Source organism: Haemaphysalis longicornis, unplaced genomic scaffold, assembly GCF_048455015.1.
Source record: "Haemaphysalis longicornis isolate Haplotype H1 unplaced genomic scaffold, Haemaphysalis longicornis Haplotype H1 scaffold_1, whole genome shotgun sequence".
Classification (NCBI taxonomy): domain Eukaryota; kingdom Metazoa; phylum Arthropoda; class Arachnida; order Ixodida; family Ixodidae; genus Haemaphysalis; species Haemaphysalis longicornis.
Genome location: NW_027526203.1, coordinates 65,122,691 through 65,145,295, shown reverse-complemented (window position 1 = coordinate 65,145,295; position 22,605 = coordinate 65,122,691). Strand labels below are relative to the sequence as shown.

The window sequence follows — 22,605 nt, the reverse complement described above, 5'->3', positions numbered from 1 at the left end:
TTTGAAATAAGTACTCGAACCATAAATTGCAAAAAACGTGTAAAAAAACACCCACATTCTGCGGTACAGTTGAAAGCTTTATGACAGTAAACACGGAAGTGCATGTCGCTCAGTACATGCAGAGCGGTCTAGCAATGGGCTGATGAACTGTCGTAGTGCGTAAATTTGGCGGATCCACTCCCTGACAACGGTTGATTGCGCTGTTGTCTGCTGCGGTAGCTACGCTAGATACCTGGAAACGATTCCAGAGAATACATGTGCGGATGAGGGGCTTTTCATCAAGCGCGAAATGGAGCAAATGCATTAAAACATTTGCTTTTCGCTGCCCGATTGGGTGATAAAAATGCGCTATCCTCCGTGACATAACTAATGCAGCAGGGAGCCGCGCGATAAAGCGCTTTCGGGGAGTGCTCCCACCAACCGCACAAACTACGGGAGCACACCACCCTGTCACCAAAGCGCTTTGCATGTATTGAGCGGCACACGCTCCCGTGTTACTGTTATAAAGCTTTCGACTGCACATGAGGCCAGCAGTGACATTTCTCAGCGTGTTAGCTGCCCATCAGCATCCCATTGGTACAACTGCACAGAGCTTGGCAGTGACCAGCGGCTGCTGCCAGGGGACCCGGCAAAAAAAATGGCTGCTCAGTGGCCATTGCTTCACCTGGCTCCATGAATATCTATCTCAGCTGTTGAAAGCTTGCGTTAAAACTGGTGTCACTGTTACTGGGCCAAAGTAGTCTTTTGAATGAACCAAACTTGTGCGATTGATATATTCGTGCGTTGCAAGCTATGCACCAACCTTACATGGCTGTGGCTCTCACCACAACGAGCCGCCACTCTGCAATGGCCCTGAAGAACAAGAAAAATGAAAACAGCCAAAAGACCCACAGCATCTCGTAGTTTCTCAAATTATTTAAAACTTAGAAGCGTTGTTTTTCTCCCCCCCCTTACTTGAAATGAAATCCTGTGAACCCCAGTGGTCCTACCATTCCATTTTGTGCGGTGCTGTATGTAGGCTATGGCTACTATTCCATTCGCGGACAGCTTGGTAGACAACTTACGAAGCGGTCTAATTAAACGTCTCAAGGAGAACAAATTGGAACGGCATAGCAGTCACCAATGTAGAAAAAACGTCTCAGTAGACATGGTAACAAACTCAAACCATAGTTTTGTAAAAAAATGATAGCATTTTTATAACAGACACTACATGATTTAAAAAGTAAACAATACCATCTGCCCCAGTAGTAAATTATATACGAAATGTAGTTCAGTAGAATTGACAGTTGGGCTAGTTGGTTCTCGTACATAGTGAAATAGTGCAAAAGACAAGGACGGAAGAAGAGACATACGACGGCGCTGAGATGAGACAAACAGCGCCGTCGTACGGCTCACCTTCTTTCATCCTTATCTTTTCCACTATTTCACTACGTATACCAATACAAAACATTTAAATGAAAGAACAAGCGAGTTTGTTACAACCCTAATGTGTAAAGAGGTGATGCTGGTGTCGTTTTTCAGTTTAGACAGAAAGGTAGCCTGCATTTGTTGCTGACTTCGGTGCTGTCTCCACGAAGCAGTCTTCGTGGCCGGCTTCGTTCGAATTGGAACGGGGCTTAACATGGCAGACTGTCTGCGAAGATGGCAACGAAGCCATTTGAAGAGCAAATTGGAATGCACCCTATGTAGGCATGCACACGCAGACCCATGGTGCAGTTCTCCATGCCCAAGCAGCTGTCCAAGCAGCTGTCACCACTAAATTTGATGCGAAGGAAAACACAGCGCTTGGAGAATCCAGCCTGCCTGCATCTGGGCCCCAAATGAAGACTCTTCCTAAAAGCACGGTGTACACAGGCCCCAGCACTAGTGACGTGTAAAACAAGGTAAAGTTGGGCAGTCTCAAACACAATGCATTACAGACTAAACTTGCCTCGCTAGAGATACACGTGAAGACACTTCAGCCCCTTCCCAACCACAAACCTACTTCCCTCTAGCTGCAGCACGATGTGACTCTTCAAACTGGACAAACGCTTATAGGTTGAACAGACCTTCAGTGTCGCCGAGCAATAGTAATGAGCGAAACACATGTGGTCACAATGTGAACAATGCCTGCTCCACCTTGTTTCCTTCGTGCACGCAACAAATAAAACGTAGCAGCCATTAGACATTTTTAGAACTATGCTGGGCAGGTCAATTGGTCAATAATGGGGGCAGTAGCATACGGGAGCTGCACATTATGGAGCTGTGTTTGTGGGACGGATTGCACTGGAAATTAAAAGCACAAGCTGCCTTAAAAGAAGCCCCGAACAAGTTCACGGCATCCAATCAGCCTGTGCACATAAATGTCTGCCACAGAAAACGGGTTAGCACACGGGCTACAATTCCCTTTACATGCACCGAGAGTGAAAAATGGATACCGCCACAAAAGGCAACAAAGCAAGTCACATTTTATCACTCATCGTCATTCAAAGTAAATTCCCATACATTAAAAAAAATGTACTCTTCTGATTGCACGTCATAGTACGTCTTCAGTGCATTCCCTGCACGACATTCCCAACAAAACAGCAAGCAGAGAATATAGGACTAACAAGCATGAACAGAAGTTTCAAGAGCTGCTCGCCACAAAAGGTACGTTAGTGTGCCATTTTCCGAGTACTATCCTGAAGTCCCTGCTCACTCCAGTAATATACCACGGATGCCCGTTACAAGTGCTGGACACTGCCATGTTAACCGTCACGGCGCAAGAAACAGGGCCAACACTGCTGCTGCCCCTTGGTTGCCTGTGCAGCCAAGGCGACACCGGATGCAATCGCACACAACAGTGTCCCCCCATGGGCGCACTGCAGCGCCACCCATTTGTGCAACATTGTGAGGCCTTGCTTTGTTTGTACTGTTAAATGGCTGAAGTGTGCAATAATACTTGTGCTTCTATATAAATATGCTGTCTCGCCAATGCAGTCGAGGCTTTTTCTTTCGCCTTCCCGAGAACTGCTCTGGCATTCTCATTCCCTTCAACAGGCAGTTTGGGCATGCGACCCTCGTGGAGCTGCAGTAGCAACAGTTCCTTTGCTGACTAGTTTCTGAAGCATGTGACCACAGCAGCACGCTTGCAAACAATGCTCTGTGCGCTGCTATAAAATCTGCAGAGAATTGCGCTGCCCTCGTGGCAAAGCAAGGCACTCCATTGGAAGAAGAAAAGGGCCACTGCCAGCATTGCTGCTCGGCCCCTTGGGCTGCTGCATCGCGCTCTTTCCACACAGCCTGGTCTGTTTACCTCCGGCCCACTCTTGCTTCTCCCGTGCCTACTGCCAATAACAGCAAGCTCCCTGTGGTTTGAATATGGTGCTGTACATCAGAGAATCTTTGAAACTGATTTGCTCTATCCTCTTTCAACCCCCCTCCACGGCTCACGGGATTCTTTGTGCTTGAAAGTGTAACCTGCAATAAATAATTCTGACTACAGGGCACACATTCTCTGAGAAGCACATGCACCCTCGCAGGGTTCAGCACCCTTCTCGGAAAGCAGGAAGAGCAAGCACACTTTGCCAGGCCATTGGGAAGGCCTCGCCACACCTTGCCTTAATATTAGCGGGGCAAATCGAGAGAATGCAACAGGGGCGGCGTTAGGACTAAGTCTTTGGCTTACAAAACAATACTGTCACAGTATATTCCAAAGTATATACAAAGGCCAGCACCATCGTTACTTATGGAGCTTTGCATGATTTTATGCCCACAATCGCACCATGACTGTCGCCTAATACTGACATTGACAACAATGACAAAAATTTTGGTTATTTTCGTTTTTTCAAGCAAAAACTAGGAATTCAAATCAACAAACACTCTGCCTTAATCCTTACAACCTTTACTCAAACAGCAGAAGCTCCTTAAGCATGCTCAAATCATACTGTTACAGCTGCTTCAGAAGCTTGCACAGCTTGAATGCATGCAAAAGCACTAATGCAACACCCTTGATATCAGAGCAATTAGGGACATTTAGCGATACAACGCAGTATAACAAGTGATAACATCAAATCCAAAGGCTGGTTTTAGCGTGGTGGTCGGAAATTATTCTTAAAGAGATGATAACCAAGTTTTCAGCAATGTACGATGATTATCTAAAAGCTTGATTCTCATCAATTATACCAAACATACACAATTTGTAAGACGTAAAATTGAAAAAGTGGAAAAGTACGCACACCATAAAATCCAGCACAGCATCACGGAATTGTCGCAATGAAATGGTGACTAGGCAACAAAGTAACACAAGATGTCATGACCCTCAGTTTTTTTTTTTTCCCTCCCATCTCCTAAGGATGTACCTATACAGAAAAACTGGTTGAAATTTACAGCCATCATTGCAACCCTTGTGATAACGCCCACAGTACACCGTAGTTACCACCAGAAATAGTAGCCAAACAGCACCAAACTAGTGCTTATCTTGCATCGAATCTTTCCAGCTCTCTGGATAGGAAAGTAGCCTTCCGCAGGATGACTGTGGCCAATCATTTGACCGTGCAAATGCTCAGTGGCAGTAGCCCTCGAAGGTTTGTGACCTCATCACTGGCTTCCATTTAGCACCCCTTCCAAGTCCCCAGAAAGTACCACTGCCCTAGGCTGGAAGCCCACTGATTAAATATCAATAAAATCATGTATGCATTTACTTTATGAACCCAAGAGAGCCTTTCTGGCACAGTGCCAAGATTGACGAGTTCTGCTTCGTCTGTGAATGGCAAGCTGCCTGACTGCGGAGCATATGAGAGCAGAGTTTTTACTAGTGTGCACCAAAGGGAAGACTGCCACTGGGCCACCGTACGTTCCACTCTTACTTGGCTTGGCTTGCAACATGGCTTCTTTTTGCTCCCGACGCCAAAGTCAACAACAAAAGTAATGTTTTCACTCTTGTCTTGTCTAGCATAAAGCTTTTAAAAAAATTACTGAGCAATAAATATTTTACGAGCTACATTTTTGTGCTGATAAAACAACTTTAAGGGGGGACATGGCTCTTAAAACAATTTCTTTTAACTTTCAAGTAAACTCTGTAAACTTGCCAGTATTGCTGCTTTTTTTCACTGACTTTAAATGTGGCATTTTTTTTAGTAAGTCAATTAGTTACCAAGTTAATTAAAGATAATTAGCCATTTTAGGAGGAACAGTAGGCAAAACAGTGTTAGCCATAAAACTGTAATCTTTATATTTTTCTAATACTATGAACCCTGGTGAGTGCAATAAGAGAATCTGTTTTTTGACGCACCACTGGGAACTAATTTTACAGCTCATTAAACTTTGGTGTTTGAAACAAGCATTCGAAATGGTTCCTTGCCACTGGTGCCACCAAGGTTTAATGAGCTGTAAAATTAGTTCCAAGCAGTGCATCAAAAAACAGATTCTCTTATTCCACTCACCAGGGTCCATAGTATTAGAAAATATAAAGATTACAGTTTTATGGATAAGACTGTTTTGCCTATTGTTTCTCAAAAAATGGCTAATTATCTCTAATTGTCTTGGGAACTAATTGATTTACACAAAAAATAATGCCATATTTTGAAGTCAGTGGAAAAAAAGCAGAAGACTGACAAGTTGCACGGAGTTTACCTAACAATTAATGGAAGCTGTTTTAATTAAGTACAGTGTCCCCCCTTTATAGTTTTTTAGCAGCAATTTAGCGATATTTGTGCTGCTATGGACAACTTTTGAGCTAGCTCATAAGCCGTGCTAACTTGCCACGTAAAAATGGAGTGCTTCTCCACGGCACTTGACGACAGGCTCACCGCAGTGCGGCTTCCATAGACACGAGAGCCAGGCTTCCCTCTGTTCAATCTCTCGACCTGCTGCCTCCTCTGACCACGAAGACGACGAGGCAGTGGTGAAAGAAACGGGAGCTCGTGCATCGAATCTGGCAGGGCTTCCAGGCACGCAGGGAAGGGTGCTTATAGGCAGTGCTGCAGGGCCCCTTTTTGTTGGAAGCAAATCTCTACTATGCAGGTTACTGGCATCCCACAGCTGTGGTTATAGTGATCATTCAAGCATGCTGCACTTGCTGGTGAATGTTCTCTATGCTAGAATTACCATGCAAATGAAAAACCCGAAACATCTGCTACGAAGATCGTAGAGCTAAACAGCACTGGCCCTGTCTCTAAATGCAATTGTGTGACCTCTTCCTTGATTAAATCAGGGCCCCGCATGAATACAAAGCTCGAGAGCTGTAACACTCTCGATACGTGGCACTCATCTCAGCATTTTGTTTTTGCATGAAATATTCCTTTCACCCACTGGCATACGCACGAGGGGGGGGCATACAACTTTGATGTATGCCCTCAACACGATGATGAGCCATTTTGCAATTTCGCTAAGGCAAAAAAAAAAAAAAAACCCGTAAAGCTATGCAGAGTACGGCATCATCCCGAAGTTTTCATTTTTAATTAAAAAGAACTATTGCTTTCGCTTTTTATTTTCAAGTTTTGTTGCTTTTACGTTTCCCTTGAGGTGTGCGAATATCGAAATCTTCGAATATGAATCGAATACGATAAGGCAAGAAACTGCCTCTGAATATCAAATCGAATATGTGCGTAGCATTAAAAAGATACAAAACGAGAGGCAACAATAGTTTCAATTCCCTTCCAAAATAATTTGTTGAAACTTCATCTTAGTACGCTGCAGCAGGTGAACTAGACTTGTAGTAATGCACTCATTACAAACTATCAAGCGTAAACCGCTCAACATGTTCACAAAGCAGGCACCTATAGGCACACTATAGGCACAGGTTCTTGCCTAAGCTGCCCTTATCTCCTCTGTCGGGGCAAAACAGGGGCTCTGCTACCTGCAAGCTGACGCCAGAAGCACTGGCAAGGCCCAGGTTAGCCCCACATTTTCACTTTGCAACTTTCCACTTAGCAGACAACATGCCTACATTGGAGAGATCTTTTGTTGCATATCCATTTTTGTTAGCGAGTGTCTACATGTGTGGGTGCGCCACTGGGGAGCCTTCACTCAGTGTGAAAAGATAAACACCAGTGGCATTTTTTGCCACTTTGGTCGAAGCTGCGCATTCTTTGGCCTTGTGCTCGCGCAAACCTGCGATCATGGTTGCGTCTTACGTCGATAACGATATGCAAGCGGGGTGCTGCTTCAGCTGGCACTCGGTTGTAACGCCTATGTGATTTCGGGGTGTATATTCACAAGAAAAAAATGGAAGTGTTACAATAAATTACGTGTGTGCTTAGGAGAGCATGCCACGCACATAGCTCGTTACTTGCTCGACTTTGAGATTATTCTAACGTGGCCAAATACTGGGTAATTTTTCAATACTACGTATTTTTAGAATTGAATTTGTATTGAAAATTTCGAAAGTTTGCATGGCCCTACTTAGAAATGAAATCCTGCGTACCTATCCAGGCAGGGAAAAACTAACATTACGGCTTATGCTAAATCTCCTGCATCACGAAGGAGAATCAGTGGAGTCCCAATGGAGTTTCTAGGTATTTACTGCCCGCTCTTAAACAAACCATCATACAGATGGGAAAGTGAGAAGGCTTCCCAGACTGCTGTCCACGCATCGTCAGGAACATACGTCGAATAGAGTCTGCTCAAAGCGCAAGCAGCGAGGCAGCTTGCCCCTGGCGACAGCCCCGTGCTTGGCCAGAATGAAAGGGAACCCGTACAAGTGCGGAAATGGGCTGCTTGTGCAAGCAGGGTTTGCATAGCAGCAGCGGAAGCACCACTCGCCCATCCTCCGCTCGCCAGGAAAACAAAAAAAAACACGTAGAAATGCAACAATCTAAACAACGTTAACAAGCCATAGATGCTCTCAAAAAAACAGGCAGCGTTTGTGGTAATCACACCGACACAAAAGGGGGCAAACAAGAAAAGGTCCTACGGCCAACTACACGACACTCGAGGATTTTCCTCCCCGTCTAATCTACAGACACGCCTGTGCCCACAATCCAGACGAACAGCCAGCAGGCTGCCAGCTGGTGAGCTCAGCGGGGCCGCGCAGCAGGTCCCGGGCGGGAAGGGTGCAGGCCTGGCAGCGTTGGCACTCGACGGGGCTTCGGGCGGTGCGCTGCTGCGAGAGGAGGGAAGGCCCCGTGAGTGCAGTGCGCAAATGGGAGGTGGGACCTGAGCAAGCAGGGCCTGCACACTGGGAGGCGAGCGTGAGCGGTCGCTGCTGCCCCCACCCACCCTGGGGATCAGATGCGCTCCACGTAGTTGCCCGGGAAGGTGCCGAAGAGGCCCGTGCGCAGGGAGCTGCCCAGGTACCAGCCGTCGTCGCACCGCTCCACCACCAGCACCGTGTCACCCTCGCGCAGCTCCAGCTCGTCCTCGTGCTGGGGCACGTAGCCGTACAGGGCGCGGTACCTGCGGGGGCGTCCTGCTCGGTGAGCGCGGCTAGACCCCCTCACACCCGGAACCCTCATCGTCTTTGAGCTGTTCAAATACTACGCAGAAACAGCGCGAGACTGTCGCAGGGCCTGGAGTGATGACGAACCACTTGCGGTGCTAAGAGAGTCACCTCTAATGCTCCGTTCAAGTTGCATGCTATACTGCAGGGGTGTGCCCCCGTTTCAATGTGCCCCATTTCATGACGACAAACAAGTCCGGGCCGGCCCCACTGCTGCCAACAATGCAGAAAACGGTGTGACTGCTTCCTCTGCGTGCACACGCACACCGTCCCTTGTGAGGAAAGGCACGCCACGTGTGTACAGGTATCGGAGTGCACACAGTAACATTTCACCTGCGATTCCAATCGCGAACACTTTAAACTGCCAATGTCAACAAACTTCTTCCAAAAAGAGCTTGATAATGCCTTTTCCATGCACTTTCGTCACTAGGTTAGCAAACACACCATGTTTTAATCTGTTTACACAGCAGAATTCAAGCATATAAGTGTTTCCACCCCTTTTCCCAACTGTAAATTCAAACAATATCTCCGCAGCCTTCCTTTCCTATGCCGACAACACTCCATGCTGTGTAGGCAGCAATATCTGAAGAAACTTTACCTGGCTGGCTAAGTTCAGGCCCTTGCCACTACCACCTGAAGGCAGAAACTGGACAATCGTGCTCTCCCACTTGGCACCACTCACCCATCAGCTCTGACAACCTGCAGCAAGTGCAGAGTTGCCGCTGTGCAACCTTCGTGCCACAAGCACATTTACCGTATTTATTCGAATGTAGGCCGGCCCCGATTCTAAACCGACCCCCGAAAATCCGAAGCCACAAAAAACTAACTAACTTACCTCAAATGTAGGCCGAACAAAAAGGCGAGGTCAGCGTTCACAAAAAGAAAACACGTTTACTGAACATGAAGATGCGGTGCTCATTCTGAGTCGTCATCGCTGCTAGCCTCTGAATGCCACTGTCGTTGCGGCACACGCAAATATCCTCTCCCGTTGCGTCCTCCAACGACGGACATTTCTTTCATCCACGCCGAAGTCCCGCCCGGCTTGAACGTTCGACGACAACTCCGCGGCTAAAACAACTTTTCTTTTAAAAGCGGCACTATAATGGCACCGCTTGTTTGGTGCCATTGCGCTGTCAAAACCAAACGCCTCACCGCACGCAGGCCACTATCCGCACAGTTCAAAATGGCGGCATCGCCCACAGCCATGGTAGAGTGTACTAGAAGTTGTAGAGTGGCCTGACCGGCCGCCCGGGGAGGTGCTCGTTTCGCGCAGAAAATAGCGGCGGCACTGTATCAACGACCACTGAAAGGGAAAGCGGCTGCTGGCCGCGCGCACGGCCGCGCACTTAGTCGGGCCAGGAAACGCTGCTGCTTTACGCGCGAAGCGCTCGAAATTTGTTCTGCGGGTCGGCTGATTGCTTAAATATACTGTAGGTACAGTGGACTGTGGGTAACGAAATGAAAAATAAACGCTGCAGCTCATTTTGCGTTAGTTTTGCCTTCCCCACCCGACAACAACAAGGAAAATTACGGATTTTTATTTGGTGCAGCATTCGCAGCGGGTTGTAAATAAAGTAATCGCAGCGACATTTTTGCGATTCCAATTTCCCATAAAAAGGTACTTTGCGTAAAATTTCCTGATATGAACCAGTTCATGATTGCTGCTTTATGGTTGTGTCCTTATTGTGCTGCTTGATGGACATAATTGGCCGACGCAAATGACACGAAAAAATATGAGGACTGGAATGATAGCTTCTCAGAAGAATTTCTTATTTATTGTCTTGCAATTTACGCTCGGACTGCAGTTATGTGGGTTAATATCATAAGTTGCGCTTGTTTTTTATTGTGTGAGTTGTTATTACAGCAGTATTTAAGCAGTGGCCCACTTGGGATAATTACGGGTCACCGTGGTGGCCGAACAGAAAATGACAAGCGCAAGCGAGATATCTTTTAAACTAAAAAGGGGTTGAATGAATGAAAAGTTAAAGACTTTTCATTAAAGACCATTCCTTCGGTGGAATGGCTCTTTGGCCTAATAGGGGGGAAGGAGGGTGTCGGAGAATGGACAGAAACAAAGAAAGAAGTGCGTACACACATGCGTGTACATGGTGTACATTTGCAATTACATGCGGCGATCGATGCCCGCCTCATCAGCAAACGCCCAGAGGGAGAGCAGGGTGTCGCGGCTGTTGTTGTTGGGGGTGGTCCATTGGTGCAGGCTGCTGAAGTGCGGTGGCAGGTACTGGGCACGGGGGTCCTGGTAGCCAGGGCACTCCCACAGCAAGTGGGTCACTGTTGGGCACACTTCCATGGTGCATGTGGAGCAGCTCACTATGGGGCCCTGTTCATGGTCGCTGTCGTCGTCGGTAGCCCCGGGCCTGCATCGGTGGTGGGCCCGCCATTTGGCGAGCACGTCTTCTGTTTGTGCGGCCCCCGCACGCGCCTTGTGGATGAGGACCTGAGCCCCCCGTGGCAGTCTTCGGGGCAGTGGGTGGTGGTTGGTGGGGATGTGCTGCCAAAGGGCACGCCTTCACTCCTTTTTGGCTGCCAGAATTTTGGCTCTTGGGTCGGGGTCGTCTGGTGCGGGCATAGTCTGGGTCACCAGGGCGGAGCGGTCGTCCATTAGCTCGCTCGCCAACGCCTGTGCGGCTCCATCGCCAATGCCACCGGCGTGACCTGGTACCCAGTCCACCCTCACCTCCACTCCATAGTGCCGGCACAGCACTGTGCTTGCCATTTTGATCCCGTGAGCAAGCGTGCCAGTCCTGGGGGTGCGGCCAAGGATTTTTATGGCCTCTCTACTGTCTGTGTAGATCACCACCCTCTCCCCTGTCTGCCTCAGTCCTTGGCGGGTCTCCCCACAAACCTCGTCCACCGCACACAGGATGGGATGGCGGACAGTGAAATCTGGTCTGGGCTCGGTTGGTGCTCATACATGTGGATCTGTCTGCATGTGCCGATTGGGGAGATCGCAGCTAGCCTGGCTCTGTGCGTGATGGGGTCCCAGGTGGCTGCCGTGAACACAGAGTTCCAGGTTCTGTCAGTACGGGCAGCTGCTGCTCCAAGCTCAGCTTCATGATCCTGCTGATGGCACTTTTTGGAGAGTGGTTTTGGGAGCTTGAGGAGCACATCGAGCCAAGGCTCCAGCAGGCGTGGCAGTTTGGGTGCATTGGGGGGTAGTCCTTTTGTGAGGGTGAGGAGTCCTCTGCCCGCAGTTGTGTTTTGCCATCGTAGTCCGTGGCCTTCGTTGTGTGCCTCGATAAAGGCTTTGAGGGGAGGGAGGCCAGAGTACCTGTAGAGCTCTTCAGTCCTTGTGTGACGTGGCAGGCCAGTTATTGCGCGGAGACATTTGAGATGGAGGACCTCCATTAATGTGTCGATGCGAGCTAGTTGGTACTTCATCATGGGAACAGGTTAAGCCCCAGGCACAACTGGAGGAAGTAAAACAGCGCCCCTTTCCTGTCCGTTTTACTTCCCCCAGTTGTGCTTGGCGCTTAACCTGTTCCCATGATGGAGGACCTCCAGTTGTGCGTAGTGTGTTTGGTTCAATGTGAAGCAAGCTGCTCCGTAACATGCCTTAGAAGTGGGGGTTGCCAGGCATAATGTCCTGATGGTGCGTGTGCCGGCACCGCCAAAGTGGTTACCTATGCGGTGGATGAGGTGGAGGTGTCGGCGCCACCTTGGCTTACGCTGACGGATCCATTCCTTCGGTCCACCAAACTCACTGAGGGGAACCCCAAGGATCCTCACCCACCGCTCCGCTGGTCGGGTGATGGTCTTGCCGGCCAGTGTAAGGCTTATCTTCGCTCGCTCAGAGTCGTAGCCACCTACCAGGAGGGGGTTAGTCTTTTCCGGTGACGGCTGCATGCCAGTGGAAGGGAGGTAGTTATCGATGGTGTCCAAGGCTTGCTGCACGATTCCCTGTACATCTGCTGTGTTCAAGTTCGTGCCCTTGGGGTCCACCCACAGCGTGATGTCATCCGCGTAGAATGTCAAGCCCAGGTGCGGAATTTTCCATAGCTCTACAGCCAGTCCTCGCATCACGATGTTAAAGAGGACTGGAGACAAGATGGCACCCTGCGGCACTCCCCTGGCAATTTGAGAACGTCCTTGGGTGGCCTGATCCAGATTTGACCTCAAACATTCGGGTTACCAGGAATGATCGCACAAAGTTCATGATTCGTGTGCCAACTCCAGCCCCATCGAGAGCTGTCAGTATCGCTGTGTGCGCCACCATGTCAAAGGCTTTCTGCAAGTCTACTGCCAGGAGGATGCCAGGAACCTTAAGGCGACCCCGACGCCCCCCTCCCACCAACTGGCGCAGTAGCAGAAGGCTGTCTTGAGTGCACAGTTCTGGTCGAAAGCCAGTCTGGGCTGGATCGAAAAAAGCTGGGTTCTCCTCTTCGAGGTGGTATGTGAGCCGAGTCAGCACCATGCGCTCGAGGAGCTTGCATAGCGTTGACGTTAAAGCTATAGGTCGGCAATTCTTAATGCTGTTGGGTTTTTTCCCTGGCTTTGGGATGGGGTAGATAATCGAATGTTTCCATTCTGCTGGAATGCTCCCAGTTCGCCAAATCTCGTTCAGCTCGTCCAGCAGCAGGAGCTTCTCTGGTTCATCAAGGTTGAGGAGCATTTGCCAAGTGATACCATCCCCGCCTGGAGCACTGCGCACGTTGGCAGCATCCAGGGCCAGGGTCAGCTCTTGCAGAGTGAATGGTGCCTCAGCTCCCAGGTCACTGGCTGGTTTACTTGGTTCATAGGTGCGTGGATCTGCTGGGATGGCCGGTTGTGGAAAAAATGCCTCAGCAGCGGCCACCTCGAATTCTTCTAGCATCAGGTCTAAGGCCATTTGCATGTTGGGTGCAGTATTTTGTGTCTTGTGCTTGCCGGACATGGTTCGGTGGGTTTTCCATAACTTGTGAGTGCTGGTGTGCTTGTCAAAGGTTTCGCAGTATTCAAACCACCTCGAACGGGCAAGCTGCTTGGCATATCAGCGAGCCTGAGCAGTTTTGTTGCGCACTCGGAGGAGATCCCCGTATTGCCGGCCATTGGCCAGGTAGATTTTGTGAAGGCTCTCCCGTGTGGTTCATAGGTTCAGTAAGTGCTTATCCGGGGTAGGAGCTGACTCGTCTACCATCAGATGTCGTATGGCCTCCTGTGCTGATCTAAGGAGCCGTCGGGTCACCGGGACCCTCTTGTCGTGTTCTGCCACTGCTTTCCGGAACGCATCCCAATCTATTGCCTTGGACCGGCGAGGGCTAACCCAGGGCCAAAAAGGGGTTAACCCAGCGGTTAGCTTAGTTGTCCCAATGACCGTCTTTCATAGAACTATCCCCGCAACGTTCTGTTAATCGCACCACCTTTCACCTGATTCGGTCAAGAAAGGAGTTGAATCAAATTAACACAAATTTAATTCACAACTATGCTGAGAGTACAGTTACACGCACATAAAACAAATGCAAAACAGATCAGAAAATATATTGACCGCGACAAAAATGAAATATAACACGTCTACTATAGAGGTAAAGGTTCAAGAACGCTAACATAGAGGTTCAAATAAATGGAACTGGAACAAAATACACATTTTGTTTTCATTTTCAATAGCCCAGCAAATGAAATTTAATGCGGAAAATCATGCACAAAGTCTACATAGGTAAAGGTTTAGGAATAACGCTAACATGGAGATTTAAATTGACATTTTTGGCCAACAAATTTTCATAACTCGCCCTCGATTATTAGCGACGGCTAAGTTTAAGGTGTTGCTCCCACCTTTGCATGTAATCACAGAACTTGTTTAAACCTTTTATATAGAAATGAATCCGTGTAACAATGTATACAGAACCCAACCAAATTTGCTGTCAAGGTCTCACGTGCTTGGCGCAACCAACACCGTTAAAGGGACACTGAAGTGATTTGTAAACATTGCGGGATTACTACCGCAAATTGTAGTTCGGAGTCCGTAGGCATTGTTTCGACCTCTCTGGCCGCGTTTACGCGAATTTATTTAGTAGAAAAATCAATTCGAAAATGCTGTCCTCCTCTCTTTACGCTCGCCCATTTTCTGTGGCGTTTTCGTGTGACGTCAGCAGGAGATGAGCTGGAAAATGGCTGCGCTACTGCACGGTTCGCCGACCAACCGACCTACCGATCGAGTCAGTCGGCCCAGCGTTTCGTCCGCCGGCCGCCGACGGGTCGTCGCTATTCGCTCGTTCAATTGAAACTAAGCCACAACACCTTTGTGAATGAAAGAATGTGCCTTTCCTTACTTTGTTAGTTTGTACACTGTGTCAAACTCAGAGTCCGGGTCGCTCCACACAAGCGCTGCACAAGTGCACATGCGACGCTTCGCTGACTTTACGCTAGTAGGAAAATCTAAGGCCAATTGAAGGCGGGAGAAGAGTCAGTGAAGTCAATATAGGTACTAAGAAAATAAAATCACCTGAAACTTTTACCGTACAGCGCAAAACTAGGGAGCAGGAAGCACTTTTTGCGCTGGGTAAACAAGCACAGCGGTCAGCAGCACGACCGCACATCTGCGAACGCTTTTCCGTCAAAGAAATGCAATTGCTAGACGTGAGATATCGTGGAAGTTTGGGGGACACTTACTGCAGCAGTGATATACAACAAATAGTCACATAAAGTACTTAAAATGCTTAAAATAAATAAAAATGTAAACTGGTCATACATTATAAACCTTATATATCCCAACTGGCCAGCGCCGGTTGGTGGCCTAGCGGTCTGAGGCGCTGGAATTTGTTTTGAAAGTCGCAAGTTCGAATCCCCGAGGGTACATGTATTTTTTTTTTTGTAAGTTGTTTTTTTCGTATGCGGCCGATGTTTTCTGAACTGAGTTCACCATTTTTGGGCCGTAACGTTCACTGCTCCACGAGCGAGATTGCAGAACGCGCGCATACTGACAATGACGCGCTAGCGAGTTCTCGTTGGCGTGCTGTTGCCACAAGCACCGACTGCTTGCGGGCAGTGGGCCCAGGCCTGAATCAGCACACCCTTGGCCTGGTGCGAACTAGCTTTTTACGAATAGACATGAGTGAGGCAAGCTCCGAATATGCGGGAAAAGCGCATGGCATTTGAGAGTCTGCGGTGACGCGGAGGGCGTTCATCTACTGCGTAGGCCTCGTCTAGTGATTTCTACGATTCCAAGCCGCCCTGGGAGGTTTATCTTAGACATTTGACAGCCGACAACATGGCAGAAGCGCGGTACGGCGATAATTGAGAAATCGTGAATGCCCATCCAACAAGATGTCAAGCATGTTGTTTTACAGAACCGAAACCGAAACTTTTGATTGCTAACCTTGGGCATCGTCCAATCACGGTGCCCCCCCCCCCCCCCCCCCCCCCCCTCCTGACGTCACAGCCTTTAGTTGGTGCGGCCGCCGCAAACCGCGCATAGTAGTTTTTCTTCTTTCGCGCTTTGTAAAATAATTACCGATTTGTCAACCGGATAAACGATGAATAGTGTGTTAATTTGAGCCAGTCTACACAGTGCAAGCAAAAACGGGAGCTTGACAAATTCACTTCAGTGTCCCTTTAAGGTGTTTGTTGTGAATAAGGGCTGCAGCACATTCATAACGCTGTCATGGTGAAGCTTCTTGTCACTGAAGCAACTCGTAAAACCAACAATGAGATCGCTAATAAACCTTAAAAATGCACGGAAGGATTCAGAAGTCCCCCCAAATTACAAGAGGTAGCAAACACAGCGGCACCTTCCCCTGGTGGTCCTGCAGACTTGGCACTTTGTTTTCAGTATACACTTCCTTACCAAGTGCCTGCAATCTGCGGCATAGCCGGTTAATAATATAAGAAAGCCCACTCACGACAGTACAAGCATCAATGGTAGGGGTATCCCAGAAGAAGGCTCTTGGTATTTTCATTCCAAATAGGAACGTAAACAAACAGTAAACTTTTTGCAGCCTAAAGAATGTGCGCCCTTCCGCTTTTGCTTCATGCGCAGAGTCAAGAAGGGGAACAGAAAAATATTCCTGTTGCCTGTCCGTCAAATTAATCCCTCGTTAATCGAACTCTGCTATCCCAAAATAGTATGAAAATACCTATCTTCTCGAAACTATTTCTCACCGTGTGTTTACCTCCCATAGGCGCTACGCATTTGCCCGCTTTATCTCGAAACGTATTTTTGGAGGACCACGGATGTCTCGAAATACTGGCAGAGAGGACACAAGGCAAAGCCCGCTGCAGGCAGCTGATAAGGTTCCCATTCGAGTAATTACTCCCACTACTCGCCGAACGCGGTCGTGAAGTGCAAGTTTGCGCAGACTACGTGTCCCGGCTACCGGAATGCTGTCTGGCGCGTACATCATTGAGGTAGCTGTGGACGACGCAGCTGATCATGCGGACGAGGAGGAGCCCACAGAAGTGCCTACAACGGCAGAAACAGCATGCATGCTGCGTCTGCGTTGTAAAAAGGTAGAATGCAGCGGTGGCGATCACCAATTCATGCGATGCATTGAGAAGCTCGCGTACGCTTTTCTGGATGCAGATGCAAACGCGAAACCGCCGCGCGCAACACAGTTCTTTCTTCTGTAATAATAAAAGTTTCTTTTTCCTGCGAATTATTTTGCCTTTATTACAAAATCTCCCCTGTGCAATAGTGCTTTTGTTAGCAGCCCTAGCTGTTATTTCAGAGACCTGGCTACAAATTTTCGCATTCGACTTAACTCGAAACTCCGCGCTTATTCAAAATTTTCAGCTAATTTTACGACTGAGTTAACGAGAGATTACTGTATATCAACAATTAACGTTTTCAGAAAACGCATAAAAAATGAGAAAGTATCGTTGGAGGGGGGGGGGGGGGGTCGATAATTTTATGTCGGGTCGTACTAGTTTAAAGTTTGCTCAAGCGGAGTCATAACATTTCTGCGTCTACTTTCTAAATCAGCTGACCAAAGGCGCAGGTTCGCTTCCCGGCCGCTTTTGTGATGGAGGATAAAAGCGAAAAACGGCCGTGTCTTCGACATTTTGGCCCACGTTAAAGTTTCCCAGGTGGTCAAAATTAAACCGGAGTCCTCCAGTACCGCTTGCCTCATCGCCTGTGTAGCACCGGTGTGTTCAACCTCATAACCCAAAACAAATCAGCTTCGCAAGCTCAAAACACCACAGCGAGCAATGCAAATATTGCCGCGCGCAGGCTGGGAGCTGCTGCCGGGGAGCGCCGGCTGTTCAGTTGTCGATGACAGCAGCGCCGCCGCTATACTGGTTTTATTTTCTGCGCGAAAGTCGACCCGGTGGAGCAATGGGAGAGGCTGCCGCTCGGGCCACTCTAAAACTTCTAGTACACTCTAGCCATTGAGGAGCTACGGCTCCTTAAGTGGCTACTGGCTCGTCTAGTATTGGCTACAATACTTTCTTTTCTGGGTGGTGCTAGCTGCGCGCCACTTCGCTCAATTTCACTTGGAAATTGGTGCGTGTTTCAAAAACCTCGAATCCAAGCCGACCCTGGAGTTTGAGATATCAGTATTTCAAAAAAACTATCGGCTTAGATTCGAATAAATACGGTAATGTAGAACAATAGGACCACCGGCCTGCGGCAAGGGTTTCCTCAAATATTTGGAAGGAAACAGTGCCAAATGGATATGATAAAGTGTAAGCTTCAGCCCTCAAACCCACTGCTACGACAGGAGAAGGAGGGGCTTACGAGATGGGCTCGCAGCTGTCCACGTGCAGGGGTCCCGGCAAGGGGCTCTCCCGGCGACGGCCCTGCGAGAGCACAACAGGCATGCCCCTCACCAGCTGGAATTAGGACGCGTCACCGGCTAGCAAGACCAGACACAAAATGGAGCAGCGATTAGAAGCCCGTGCACATCCTTTCCGGTCAGGTTTAGCTAGCTGCAGCGCCACTCTGGTGCTGCACGCAGTGGTCGCTTTACCTGGCTCTGCTCCCTCGCACGCTGCAGTGTTCTTTAAATCAAGCTGGACGCAACTGTCACACAAAGCAGATGCCAACTACCTTTTGCCCAATGCCAAGGCCTTCCTTAGTGTCTTTTGCTTGTCCGCGTTGGCAAACTCTGGTGTATCACCTCTTACGGGCAAGTGAGAGGGAATGGGAAATCCTTCATTGTAGCGGATATCTCATAAGGTATTCCATTACACTTCTAACAAAAAGAAAGAAATCTCATTAACACAAGTGATGGCTCTAGCCACACTTTTGGGGGCAAAAAATTATTGCTCGAAACTTCTTTCACTGCACTTTCAGGCCACAAGTAGTGTATAACTGCAGTAGATGTTTCAATCTCATCTGGTTCATGATAGCACGGGCCACATCAATGAGCCCTTACCCAGATTTGATTCACAGAGCAGCAAAAAGCATGCCCCTCACCTGCTGAGGGCTGTAGCTGGCTGGGCTCCTCGGGGACCTTGTCTCACTCACAATCGGGCTACTGGGGGCACGGAAAAAGAACGCCAGGCGTCACTTCTCTTTCCTTCTCGTCTTCATTACAGATTGTAACACATCTGTGACTGGCGTCTTTTGCTGCACAATGATGGGTTTTGTCAGGTAATGCACTGCAGTTGAACTACGTCATGCTAGCAATGCGGTTCTATATGAGCAGCAAAGTCAACCCCAACTTTAGAAGCTTTCAAGCCCTAGTACAGTAATCACTTGCAAATTTGCACTTGCAGATATGCTCAGCAAAAGAGCATTCGGTTGGATTCCCAAGCACTCTCTGTAAAAAATTTCGGATAGTAGAAGGCAGTCGGGGGCTTAAGAAATGTGCATGCATATGTACGTTCGCTTTTCTTACAGTCCTTCGAAACATTTCATGACCTCTCAGAGGACTACGAAGCTTGGGCTGCTGTGGCTCATTTGCAGCGCCTTCGCAGACTCCATGACCATCTGAGATGAGTTCATTCAGGGGCCCTGAATGAATTGATACAATCGACAGGCACCACTGCTACCGCCTTGGCATCCCAAACGCATTCTGTGCAAAGAAGAGTAGGCACAGTGCGCAATTTGCCACAAACCTTCCAAGCTTCCCACCTGGGCCAAAGAGCACAGATGTCTGATTCCAAGCACCCCTTTTTGGGAGCACGTCCCCTGTTTAAGCTTTCCTGTAGCTCAAATGACAAGAATCGAGATGATACGCTAATTGAAAGTTGGCTGCACACAGCATGCAAGTGAGACGTGCTCGAAGCAATGGGTCCTCAAGTGACCGGGAGGACATGGCTTGCGACACAGCTCAGGCCCTCATCACGACAGGAATGGCTGCGACTCACAAGTGCACCTGCACTGTGTAGCTGTGCGCTGCCACAGTACATTCAAATACCAAAAAAACCGAGTGCATGGCAATGGGCCGCGTGTGCGCAGTAGGAATAAGCTATCAGCATTTGGGTCCAACCTTGGTATTCAAAGGTCATTCTTTATTTAAGCAAGAAAGTTGGCCTAGTTGGTGTGTTGAACCTCAACATGGTGCCAGTGCCAAAAAGAAGACGAAGGCTAGACAAGACTTCAAAACCAGCCATGAAAGTGCCGGATGTAGAAAAAGAAGAAAAAGAGAGGAAAAAAAAAGAGAAAGAGAGGAAAAAAAAAAAAAAAAAAACTGGCGCAGCTTGCACTAGTGGTGCAAGGCTGGAGAAACAGCAGAGCTGGTGGCCCCTCTCCCTTGACCGTTTTGTCCCCAACTTTTCACATCTCTCCCAAAGTGGACCGCGCTAGCATGAGCTGGAACCCACAGCAACTGGCTTCGCGAACTTGAGGTGCAAACACATGGGAACTGGCAAGAGGAGAAGCATGCAAGCGATCCCGCCAACAACGCTCGACACAGCGTTCTCAAATGTTGAACGGTGCCGACGCTCGTGATGACGTCATAGCTAGGCTCCGCCTGGCTCGCCTACGCGACTGAGCAAAGGTTGTGCCGAGCGGCGCACGCTGGAGGAGTTTTTTTCTTGGTACTGGTTTTGCAAACAACAATGGATCAAGATCAAGCTTCAACAGCCCTGCTGTTAAAAGCCGCCCAGAATGTGAATGAATGTACCAGTGCGACTCTCTTGGCGGCACAGTTAGATAATAGAAGCATCTTTGGGTGCCAACACAGTGGTGGCCCAAAACAAAGTTCTGGGGCCCTCTCGCTTGATTCCGTGAATTCTCCGTGAATTCTTGAATTTGCCAGGAGCTTTGTCTCATTGGCTTTCATTTATGTCACGTGCTTCCAGCTGACAAAGTGGCTGTGTGTGCTTTAGTCATTTTGACATTTCATGACGTTCCCTCGCACCAGTTCTAAAATTTGCCTCTTTTTCTCTCTACTGAAGGTGCATACTAATTCTTCACCGGCATTTAAAAAAACTGGGCAAAATGCAACAGACATGACAACGTAAGCCTGTTATCACTATTCAACAACAATATGGCCTGTAGGCCATTATGTTGTGGAATACAGTTGAACCCCTTTATAAGAGACACGTACCATGGAGGAGTTTCTGTCTTTTATACGAGATGTCTCTTATAAGCATGGTACCATGTTTTCAATAACTGATCAACCCATAGTTTTACGTGGGCACCGATTGACTAAAATAAGCTCAAAAGAACGCTACAGCACGTTGCAAGGAATTCATTCTAATTTATGTTTGGCCCTCCAGAATTTATGAAACAGTTCTCAATCTTTGTTTGCTTCACGACTGCATTTACACTGTTTTTTACAACCGATTCTAGAAGCTTTCTTTCCTTTCACTGTTTGTAGAAGATGAATCGTAGATGTTGAGTTCACAAGCCTGATGAATAGCCAGAGTGCGCAGCTTCTTCCGCTGTGTGCTCAGGCTATTCATTACACTCGCAGGATTCAACATTTGTGATGCTTCTTGATTGGAAGTGGCGCGTGTGGGAGAGCCCCCGCGCTCCAATGAAAGGCAGTAAGCTTCAACCATTTCTGTAAGTTGCATTTCCATTGGCAGGGCTTCTCATTGTCATTTCATAGCCGACTGAACCACTGTGTGTTTGCTGAAGTTACAATAAATAGCAACTGCAGGCGTCTGTTGTCCACCTGTGTTTCCACAATGGAAGCAACTGCAATTAGTGAGTGGTGGCACTGCATCTGAAGTTAAAATGTCTGTTAGAAGCGAGACTGTTGATTAAAGTTCAAGGATGACTTGTCCCTTATAACCAACTGTCTTCTGCATCCGATGTCTGTTATAGAAGAGGTCAATTTAATGGGAAAGATAGGGCAGCCAACCATGTGGGTGAATAGTGTCTCTTATACCCAATTGTCTCTTACATTCATGTCTCTTATAACGAGGTTCAACTGTAGTGAAAGCAGGCCTATGTCTGTGATTGACTGAGAAGACATGATGTATACAGTAAAACCTGGATGTAACGGACCCCTATGCAATGAATTCCTGGATTTAACGAAGTTTTTCAATTCCCCATTGCCACCCCCATTGAAGCCCATGTGTTTGCGACCTCTATGCAAAGAAAGCAATGCGGCGGTTAACCTCGATGCAATGAAATCGGTAAGCTGATCAGTCACTATTTTTTGCACTTTTACTGAAAATACTGAAAAACCGGCTGGAGAAATGAACTAATTTAGCTAATAATAGCACCACTGTAAGCAGCAGCACAAACAAAGACATCTAGAATCGCCTAAAAACGAAATTTGCCATGATGATGATGAACAGAGTGGCGCTAGCTGTGGCTAACGTAGCATCCACTTCTGGTTTTGCTTGTGTAATGCCTCACTACACCGGGTAGCAAGAGTAACTACACCACTTTTTTTTTTTTGCCCGTACCACAAACTACCGTCCATTTCCACATGTGAGTGCAGTGTCGGTTCATGTTCATGACTGAAGTTTTGAGGTGCTAGGCCTGCCTGTCGGCGTGTGGTCGCACGTCTCCACTCCTATCTGTAATGTCAATTCTGCGGCCAGAAAACAAAAAGCTTGCTCTGTTTAATACCCCTGCTACACTGGGGTCTAAATGTCATTTGAACCAAATGTCATTTGGCTCAAATGCCAAGTTATGCTGCTACACTAGGTTTTTAAATGCCATTTGGCTCAAATGGCATTTGAGCCAAATGAGCACCGAGAGAGACATTTAAGATTTCAAATGCCATTTCCAGCACTCTCGGACGCAGCGTCTTCGATCGGCAATAAAAAATATAATACTTCCGTACGTAAAACAAACAAAATATTGTTGTTTGTGAAACTTTGTCCACTGTTTATTTACTTAAAATACGAAACCAACGTATTTA

The 22,605-nt window shown here is 48.0% G+C and overlaps 1 protein-coding gene across 7 annotated transcripts in view; it reads right to left on the bottom strand.

The window, feature by feature from the left end:
- Window positions 1–5,510: 5,510 nt before the first annotated feature.
- The window catches only part of LOC144176773 (uncharacterized), a 281,475-nt gene continuing 264,380 nt past the window's right edge, over window positions 5,511–22,605 (bottom strand). For 4 of the 7 annotated variants that reach the window (XM_077705229.1, XM_077705231.1, XM_077705235.1 and 1 more), the window contains 4 exons: window positions 18,750–18,810; window positions 18,069–18,130; window positions 8,179–8,355; window positions 5,512–8,062 (listed from right to left, as the gene is read on the bottom strand). In XM_077705229.1, the coding sequence (XP_077561355.1) occupies window positions 8,187–8,355; window positions 18,069–18,130; window positions 18,750–18,810 (292 nt within the window). In that variant the 3' untranslated portion in view covers window positions 5,512–8,062; window positions 8,179–8,186. Of the gene's footprint in view, window positions 8,063–8,178; window positions 8,356–18,068; window positions 18,131–18,749; window positions 18,811–22,605 lie in introns of all 7 variants that reach the window. The other 3 variants (XM_077705232.1, XM_077705230.1, XM_077705234.1) reach the window with 3 other exon arrangements.